Source organism: Haemorhous mexicanus, chromosome 10 (genome assembly GCF_027477595.1).
Source record: "Haemorhous mexicanus isolate bHaeMex1 chromosome 10, bHaeMex1.pri, whole genome shotgun sequence".
Taxonomy (NCBI): domain Eukaryota; kingdom Metazoa; phylum Chordata; class Aves; order Passeriformes; family Fringillidae; genus Haemorhous; species Haemorhous mexicanus.
The window spans coordinates 22,186,975-22,197,118 of record NC_082350.1 but is presented as its reverse complement, the minus strand read 5'-3'; the positions used below and the strand labels follow the sequence as shown (position 1 = coordinate 22,197,118).

General features: G+C 48.2%; 1 protein-coding gene across 3 annotated transcripts in view; it reads right to left on the bottom strand.

Annotated features, from left to right (window-relative positions):
* Positions 1-3,494: 3,494 nt before the first annotated feature.
* PLD1 (phospholipase D1) overlaps positions 3,495-10,144 on the bottom strand; it is a 74,626-nt gene continuing 67,976 nt past the window's right edge. For all 3 annotated transcript variants that reach the window (XM_059855774.1, XM_059855773.1, XM_059855772.1), the window contains 3 exons: positions 9,729-9,882; positions 8,988-9,102; positions 3,495-8,426 (listed from right to left, as the gene is read on the bottom strand). In XM_059855774.1, coding sequence (XP_059711757.1) covers positions 8,202-8,426; positions 8,988-9,102; positions 9,729-9,882 — 494 coding nt within the window. In that variant the 3' untranslated portion in view covers positions 3,495-8,201. The remainder of the gene's footprint in view (positions 8,427-8,987; positions 9,103-9,728; positions 9,883-10,144) is intronic.

The following is a 10,144-nucleotide window of genomic DNA, read 5'->3' as shown; positions in this document are numbered from 1 at the left end:
CATTAACTCTACTTTAAATTACTTCCATATACAGTGCCTACTTCATATTTCTGCAGTTACAGTCCTTTTGTATTTTATTTCACAAACCATATACCTATTTCAAGAAGAAGCATGTCTGAAATGTGAAAACCTAAAATGTTAAAAACCCCAAAACTGAAAAAACACAACCCAAAGTCTCAAACTTATTTTTCAAGTTGAAATTAAAAAATGCTGGGCAAGTAGCCTGAGTCCTCTCCTGAAGGACTCATTTTCTGTTTCTGTCTTTGATGCACAATGTGCACAATGCTCCAGCCTGTGAGTCTGCTGGGCTTGGCTGGCCCTTTAATGTTCATTTGTCTGATAAAGAATGGAATAAGGAAGGTAACCCAATGAAGAGAGTAGAAACACTTTTCTGCCTGTTTAGTGAAAGGAACAAGGATGAATCAGATAAATGCCAAAGGCAGAACACCAGCAGGACAGAGCAACAAGATGGGGCAGAGGTATGGAGCACCTCTGCTATAAAGCTGGGGAATTGGGAATGTTCAGCCTGAAAAGGAGGCAGCTTTGGAGTCACCTAATTATGGCATTTCAGAACCTGACAAGAGAGCCTGCAAGAAAGATGGAGAGAAACTTTGTAAAAGGGTCTGGAGTTACAGGACAAGGGGGAATCTCTTCTGAGAGCAAGTTTAGACTGGATATCAGGGAAAAATTCTTCCCTGTGCGGGGGGTGAGGCTCTGGCACAGGGTGCCCAGAGAAGCTGTGGCTGCCCCAGCCCTGGAAGTGCCCAAGGCCAGGCTGGATGGGCTTGGAGTGACCTGGGATAGTGGAAGCTGTCCCTGCCCGTGGCAGGGGGTGGAACAAGATGAGCTTTAAGGTCTGTTCCAACCTGAAGCATTCTGTGATTCTCCTGTTGGTATCTCCCTGGGTGACAGCCCAGCCTGTCTGTCCCCTCCCCTCCCAGGTGGCCTCAGCTCTCCCATTCCAGGATGGATCCAGAGCAAGAGAGCAGCTGGAGACACTGGAGCAGCCTTGTGTGTGTCTGCTTTAAGCTGTGCTTGACCCTGGTTCTCCAGCTGGAGAGGTGGGTCCAGCTCTTGCCTGAACTTCCCTTGTGCCCACACCACCTTCAGTGGCCCTCAGCTTCCCACTGGGTGACCTCTAGCTCCCCTGCCCCAGCAGGACTCCAACTGAACACCAAACCTTGGCCCAGGGCAGGTTTCCCAGTCAGGATACTCCCTACAGACAGGCCATCTGCTGGGCACTGAGCAGCACACTGGCAGCATCTCCAGGAGATAGACACCTGTGAAGCCTCATTAACACTATCTCCCTGTCTCCCTTTCCTTTGCCCTCAAGTAGGAACTCACAGAATATCTAATTATTGAGATCAGGCTGAATGTGGAGAGATTACTCATCTCAGATTCCACAGATAAACAGTTTCCTTTCCAGAATAATTTATTTTTAACAATTCCCCCTCCCCTTTTCTCCAGATTAATTTCCATCCCAGCCATGAGCCTCTGTAGAAAATCTTGCCATAATCATTTTGAGCTAAATATTCTGTCTAATCAATCAAAGCAGTGGAACCAATTTTGAAGCTGTCACTTTTAATTTTTCCAATAAGAAAAAAATCGAGCATTTCACTCACAGTGCTGTTGTGATTCAAGCTCTTCAAACCTTTGCTCCACTGCATCAGTGCTTCAGAGCTGTACTTGAAAATGTGAAGAGCCGGCACAATTGCAGAGAAACTGAAATAAATTGATTTTTAGCAGTGAGAAGAAACCTGCTTCTTCGTGTACCCTTAGACCTGGCTCACAAAACCTTTTATTTTTTCCTTTCTTCCCTGTTTTCCTCCTCAGAACAAAAATAACTACAGCATATTAGGGATTTCATGCATGCAGAGGGCTGGCACTCATTAAAGTTGATGTGTTATTGAGAGCTCGGTGCATAAATGCCAACAAAGGGCCAGAGAGCAGATGTGTGGGTGCTGGGGTGCATGAGAGAGAGAGAGAGAGAGAGAATCCTGCCCCTGGCACGGGATTCCTGTGGACACATCCACGATGGAGGAGCTGACCTGTGGGAGGAGGCAGGAACAGCCTTGGCACAAAAAATGGCTGGAGAAATCCATCCTGGGAAGAGCAGGTTGTTAAACACTCTGGCAAGGGCACTTTGTGTACAGGGTAGGCGTGGGCTGCTCAGCAAGGAGCCATCAAACTGAGGCTTTGCAAATCCTCCAGCCAGCAAACAGGAACATCCTGGGCAGGGGAACTCAGGGGGAGTTTTGCCATCGCGTTCCTGCCTCCCCCTCAGTCAGTGCCAGCCATAGCCATGGGCTGCCACTCACTTCTGCTTTTAGGGATGGATGTGAATGAAGGCAGGTCCTGTAGGAGCACTGCAGGAGAGGGAAAACAGCAAAAGCAGCAACAGTGCCCTCGAGTTGGGCCCCTACTTGAATCCAAAACAGAAACCACCAGCTACTGAGGGAAAATGAACTCTATCCCCACCAAAACCAGGACAACCACGTAGAGGAGGGAAAGGATCCTTCCTACAAACCCATACCTGAACTCCCTAGGTTCAGGACCACTTCCAGTTTCACAATAATTTCACACCAAGATAGTCCCAACCGTGATCTAAAAGTTCTCCTGCTGTGGGCAGGGAAACCAAGCAATGCCAGCAGGACACTGCCAGCCTCAGCTGTGGCTGCCCTGTGTGACCCCACAGCCACCCTGCTGCCACCCAGCACCCCTGGGCTCAGCACCGGGCACCCAGCAGTGACTGTCCGCTCCCACATGGCTCCTGCTTGCTGCTCTCTCCTCTTCAGGAGCCCCTAAGTGGGATCCAGCAGGCACAAAATCAGCAGGGGGATGCTGGAGTGGCAGCAGAAGCAGACAGTGTCACTCATGAGTGGCACTCATCAGTGCCTGATGTCCCTTACCAACCCCTGCCTCACCCTCTGGCTCTGCTGTCTTGGTTTATTGTGTCTGTCGAGGACACAGATTGGGTTTGGAAGTTCTGAAGATGTGGAGAGCCCTCTGGCATCTGAGGAAGGAGATGAAACCTAAGAAATGGAGAAGTTAATATGTTTTCAGTTTGCAAGAGAGCTTGGAAATGCCACTGATGCTTTATTAATCTCTTCTGCCCCTGGAGGACAACAGGCAGCTGCTTCTTCCTCTCTCTCTGCTGAATTTCCTTTACTGGAAGTTAAAATAGACAGGGGCAAGTTAATTTTATTTTGGAGACAGAGCGTTTTTGTCTGTGCCTTTCATAATACTTTTGGATTATTAAAACTCCTTTAAAACATGACTTTTTAATCTATTTAAGAAGTCCAATTTTCTTTCTATGCTGTTTCACCCCAGCAATTTCTCTCTCCCAGGAAAACCCAGATGACTCAAGTCTAGCCTTTTTTATTGCTATTCTGGGCCTTTCCCCCTCACGTCTTGGCTGCTGATACAGAACAAGGACAGAACTCAAGGCAGGATGAGGCCCCCAAAACAAGGAGAAATGACACCAAAGCCAAACATTCTGACATGATGATCTGTTGTATTTTCAGTCCATTAATACACATTCATTTACCAGATACAAACAGAGTGGAAAGGAAAGCCATGGTTAGCAGGAACAAGGATACAAAACTCAATTCCAGCAGCCTTCACAGAAGGGATATTCAGTATCACAGCAGCACTGTCAAGGGAGGGACGCACGGAGACCTGTGCTCACACCCCAAGTGGAAGCTCTCCTTTTGTGGATTAGTTTAGCTAGAGACATGATTTAAAAAAAAAAAAAAACAACCCAAAACACAACAAAACATTCCCAAAACGGTGACTTTTTGACACTTTTTCTTATTTCCCTAGTGCCAGGACTAGGGAAAGTTGGAATTATTTACATAGAGTAGATTTTACGAAGACACTGGAAGGTTAAAAATAGAATAACCACAAATACTGGAAAATATAACAAGAAAGCAGGCAGGGAAAGGAAAACAGGAAAAAAAAAGTGACACCCCAAGAGGATCATTGCATTCAGTGGTCGATGTGTGGTTACTGGGGCAGCTCCACTTTGATACACTGAGATTCACAGGCTGGCCTTGATTCACTGCCATGAAGTTACACTCTGGGATTAAAGCAGGATCCTGCAGAGCTCCTGGTTTCAGCAGGATCTCAGCAGTGCAGCAGCCATTGCTTGGTTGAAACCATTTGCAGAATGAGTGCCACGAGCAGTGACAGTGTGTTCACGTCTTGTGCCAACCTCTGCTCGTATCCTGGTCTGGTTTTCTTCCCCTTGGCCACCACACCATGAAAGACTCTGCTGCTGGTGAGAGGCGCCAGCCTAGCCCAGCACAGATTTGGGGCTCCACATGCAGCAGGAGAGGGAAATGGTATTATTCTACAGTTCTCTCATACTTGTATGGGAGTGTCCCCACAAAGGCAGCTCTGTGACCAGATACAACCCCCAGTGTGTCCTGGCTACAGGTGTTCAAGGCTTCTTACTCTGAAATAACAACAGCACATCTGGCACTTGATTGTACAGGGATGTTCCCTCTGGAAGGAAAAAATACATTGGAAATTATTCATGGAAGAGTCCCAGCTAGGCAACACCTGCACTGAGGTTCTCCCAGGGACAGCACCAGGATTGCAAAATCATGTTGTGAAACTTGATCAAAAGAAAGGAAAATGGAGTGTTTGGGCTTTAATGCAGCACAGCTCACCAAGTCAGGGGACAAACTGAGACCAAGAGACCAGATACTGAGCTGAGCACTTCACCTCTTCCATGGAGCACTGGAGTGGTTCTCTTATAAATTGTTTTTTAGTACAGTTCTTGCAGACAATGACATTTTATCCCTCATTTTTTAAATCATGCATTAACTTTATAGTGAAACATTTATCCAGTCCAACATCTGTACAACAAAACACGTATTTTAAAATATTAGACTATTAAAATTTAAGGAAAGGAGCATGAGTTCTCAAAGTGATACCGGTTAAAGAATAATTTAAAGGGAAAAGAAGTGTTCTGCCCGGGTTGAATTACAAAATAAAGTCTGAGCCAGGGAGAATTTGTCATCTCCTATAGTTCTAACAAATAAATGGCACAAGAAACAGTTGATGCTTCTGGGGTTGCTAGTGCTGAATCCACATCACCTGTTCCAGCCCTGGCTACCGTGGGTGACCTTCTCCAGTTTGAGGCCCATGCTGGAATGACAGACTAAGAAGGAGTGATTGTTCAGGTGCACAAACCAACCCTCTCAAGGTGTTCAACTTCACAGGCTTCTTAATATAAGAAACAAGCCTGTAGCAGACAGGACCCAAGGAGGCAGCTCCAAACAGCACAGCCTGGGGTGTGAATGAGCAGGGCCTTCACTGGAGTGGTCCAGCCCTGATGTCTGTCTGGGGTGAGCAGTGCTGCTTCCATAGAGAACTTGGTGGCCCCACAAGCCCCTGGGGATGCTGGGATCTCCTCACTGTGCTAGGCTGCACACCCTGCTTGCATTTGAATGTTTCTAAATTCCTGGTGTCAGGAATTTAGCACCAACACAGGGCAGGGATGGTCAGCACAGTGCCTCTGTTTCCACAGAGGAGCATCTCCTCCCAGCAGAGAGCCAATATCAGGCCTGTCTGCTACCTCAATAATGAAAGACCTCCTTAATTAGCACCTTTTCATACCAAATCAGTCGATTACATCTCCCTCCACGGCTCTGCTGTGTCACTGGGGACCAGCAGCTATCACACAGTGGGCTGAGCATTGCAGAACCTGAGTGGTTGTTCCCCAAAGCAGCCTGGCAGAGGGGGAGTTAACACCTCTGGAGTTAGGAAGCCCCGACAATTAGCAACCTCTCATTTTAAAAGACAATGTAAGGATAATTTAACAATTATAAAAACCTTTGCTAATATGAGGAGGAGGAGAATAAGAGCACTTAGAAGATGACAGGAGTCTTGCACTTCAAGGTTCAGTGTACAGGTGGTGGGGTTGAACACTTTCTGACTCTGAACATGGACCTGTGTGACTGACAAGGATTCTCTGGCAGGCTGTAATTGTTTAAAGTCAGCAGCTTCAGTCAAACTAAAACAGCTAAAAACATCAGGAGAGAAAAGCTCTGAACCTGCACTGATGTGAAATCACAGGACACCTTTGATCTGATTGGAAATGGTCAGGGCACACATTGCTTTGGCACTGGGGGGGGTGACCAGGGGTCAGGTTTTTTTAAGGGAAAAAACGTCAAGGGAAGGTATTTATGTGCTTACAGCATGCCAGGTAAAACCATCAACCCTCTGGACTCAATCACATAAAATGCTGCACATGCACTTCCCAAAGGTGAACCAGACCACAGATGCCAGAAAGGAGTGTAGAAGGCAACTGCATCTACAAAACCCAAGTGTAAAACCGTGGAAGCTGTAGGAATGGGCTGAGATTTGGAAGAACATCTGGGGTTTGTTCCCTATTTGGGTGATGCAGCAGGGATAGAATAAGCTGGTGCCTATTTACAGGTCTGAACACAGAAGGCAATCAGCTAAAATGTCAATCAGCTAAAATGTCAATCACAGAAGGCAATCAGCTACGTTTTGGGGATAGGTAGGCAACCAGTGGGATTATTTTCCAGTTAAAAAAACTGCTGGAAGATCCAGAAAAGAAAAATATAAATTCTTCTGTGAAATAAAATAAATACCAGTTCACTAGGCCTTTTGACCAAGGAGTGTTGGGCACAGGTATAACCCTGGGAAAGGAAGGGATGCCCAGATGCAGGGGCAGCAGAAGAGCTCAGCCTCCCACTCCTCCAGATCCAACTCTCCTTAGGTGTTTTCTAATGCTCCATTTTCCCAGTGGCTGACATAACACTGCAGACTGCCAGGAACACCTCAGGTTGGAGCTGGACATGGAACTGGGAGACATGGCCTCTTTGCAGGATGGAGCATGGGGTAAGACCCAGGCTGGTGCCCACCACACGAGGTCCTCACCCAGGAACTGTAGTGTTTTTCCCAGGATGCTGGATTGAACTGCTGCTTCTCTGTACAGGGAGGTGCAAAAGAGCTTTGGAAACCTTCTCACAGCAATGTAAAACAGGAATGTGCATGCTGAGTTTTACCTCTGCTTGGGAAGACACATCCTGCATGACTGCACTCAAGGTTGTGGCTGGTTCAGTAACAAAGCAGAGCAGAGACAAGGCTTTGTCATCTGCTCCCCTTCCCAACCTGCATTCACCCCACCTACAAATCCACACATCAGCTTGGTCTGAGCATGGAGTCAACTTACTGGCCTTTCCCTTCTTTTAAGTAGGGGGAAAGGGATGGAAATGAAAATCTACCCATATGCTGCAAGATGAACACACAAGCAGAGTGCAGAGCTTGGCTCACATCATGCTGGCTTTCGAGTCTCAGTCCTGTTACATGCAGTGCCTTGGCTTCCCCCAGCTCTGGACACCTCAGGCTTGAGTTGGAACCTTGATCCTTTCCCAAGGAAAACAGTCACACTCAGTGGGACCAAACTGATGTGCTGTGTCTGCAAAGGCCAGCAAACTCCAGTGCTCTTCAGCACCTCCAGCTCCACTGAGACTGCCCTCTGCTTAGCCTGAGGGCTGCTGATTGCTCCAGCTGCAATAGGAAAAGGATTTTTTCCCCCAAAGGGATGAAGAGACCGAAATGCTGATTCTGATACAGGATTGTTAGTCTGTTTCCCTTTAAGAAGTGAAACACCTACGCTCCGAAAGCTGCAGGACAGCCCAGGGCAGCAGCAAATGGCACTTCCCAAGAGTGGCAGGGCTGCACAGTGTGCTCTGATGGCATGTGGGAGGGGCGAGATGGGGAACTCCAGCGAGCCAAGGTGCAGATACCCAAAGCCTGAGAAGCAGCACACACAGCCCAGGACTCCTGTGCAGCCACAGCACGATCACAGTACAAATGCAACCACAGGATACAGCTGGCAGTGGTGACAACATCGACTGGGAGTCAGTTCCTGTCCTAGGAAGCAGCCTGCATCCTTTAGATGCTCAGAGGAAGATGCCTGAAGAAATAACTCCTCCAGAAGTTAAACTTTTATCTGCCACCATTTCCAAGTTGTTCTGCTCCTCTTGTCTGCTAGTGTTGAGTGTTGATTTGCTTCAAGTTCCTCCACCAAAATCCTTCTGAAGGGCTTGTGACCTTGGTGGAGAAGCTTTTAGTCTTCTTTCACTTTACAAAATCCCGTATTTTTCATTAACTTCTCTCCTGAGAACAAGACTTTAAAAGGAAAAGCAGTCTGCATCTTCTTAAGTCCAAACCTCCATGGGTACCATGGACTCCTTTGTTCCAACGGAGGGAAGCAAGTACTCTTCCTCCAGAAAACGAAAGGGGAATTGTACTAAAAACCCACGAATCTTTTTTAATTCTTCTGCTGCTTTCACAGGATCATCATTTGCTAATTTGGGCTTGTTGATGAAATCACGCAGTTGGGTTAAATTATTCACCTGGTCACTGGGAAGGCATCGAAATACCTGGTCAAAACAGAAAGAAGTCACCTGTCAGTGCAGAGGAAATGCAGCAGTGCAGAGTTCCTGAGAAAGAACCAAGCATCCAGTGCAAATTCCCCAGGATGGGAGTGATTGAATCAACAGCCCAGAGAACAGGGAGGGATGAGGTAAGTGACTGCCCTCAATGAGGCTGGGGCAGGCAGAGGGGAAGCTCCAGGGCCTTTTCTGATCACTGCAAAAGCTCATTAAAAGACAAAAGTAAAATTTGCTTCTACTCCAGTTACACTGTGGGTAATTACAAGTAGTAACTACACCACGGCCATTCACTGGAGCTACAGCTGATGCAAACACAAGGAGAAATCTGATCTGCTGCCTTCATAGGTGCTGTCACGCTGAGAATGCACCAGCTCCAGTTTCCTGTTCACAGCTCTTGCACCTGACACTACTCATTCCTTCAAAACATCTCTGAAAGTCCAACCCCAGGAACTGGACCTACTCTCTCTGCCCTCCCTGTGCTGCTGCTCCCATTGGCATCTGCTGCCTCTGTGTGGGATGGAGGGAGGGGGAAGTTGCTGTGCTCCTCACTTTATCAAAGATGGTGGCATTCCGAGCTGCTGTGGCAATCCACACCTCCTTGAAGAATTTGTCACAGACGGGATCCTGGTGTTCTGGATTGAGGTCAGAGCCGCCAAGGACAACCCTGAGAAGACAAAGGGATGGATGCTCACACAGCCTGAAGCACTGGGTACTCCCCTCTCGATAAATGCCAGGAGACAAGGAGTTTCCTTGAGACTTGCCAAACCCTGTGTGCTCCCAGCACCCTCCCACTCCCATGCCCTGTGATAATTTCTCAGCTCTAAAGCTGCTTGATTTTCTCCTTTTCTTCTGTGCAGTAACTGTCCAGATGGGAAACAGGGTGGGGGGAAAAAAAAAGAAAAAAGCCTTAAACTAAAAATGGCCGTGTTGTGGGCCAGATGGCTGCTCCCAGCAAAGAAGCTTCCTTTAAAAAGTGACACTGCCACCCAAGACTGAGAGAGTGTGCAAACGAGATGTGGAGGGGAAATACCACTTGTTTATGAGCTCTTCTAGTGAAATCCCGGAGCAAAAATAATTTGTAAAATCAAGCTACCAAGCTGCGGACAGGAGCAGTGTGAGGAAACAGCAGCAAAACCCAGGGCTAAGTCCAGGCCAAGCAGAGCTAAACCTGGGCAGGCAGCGGCAGCCCGCTGGTTTGAAAGGCTGTGGGGGCAGGTGAAGCCTGAGCAAGCCCTCCCCCATCCCTGCTCAGTGCCCTGTCCCCTCGCTGGGTGCCCAGCCCAGCCCCACCTGAAGCAGCGCAGGCGCAGGGACTGGGCGAAGCGGCCGGCGCGGAACTCCTGGCCGTCCATGACGGAGGGGACGGTGTCGCTGTCCTGCACGATGATGGCCATCTCACTGTCCCTCTTCCCCAGCATGCTGCGGTCGTTGATGTTGGCAGAGCCTGGGCAGGGCAGGACAGGCACAGGCAATGTGTCACTGCTGCTACAGGTGCTCCTGCACAGCCTCCATCACCACCCGCCACCCCGGGGACCTCCACACCCCTCGGCCCCACGGGGAACATCCACAGCTTTGACGGGTACAACCCCAACCTGATGCATTAAGGTTTTAGCTGTTATGTTTTTCAGATCCTGTACTGCACCAGTGTGAAACTCTGAACTCCATATTGAGTGATAGTAATCTCTCTTCACATTTTGGTCAGATCC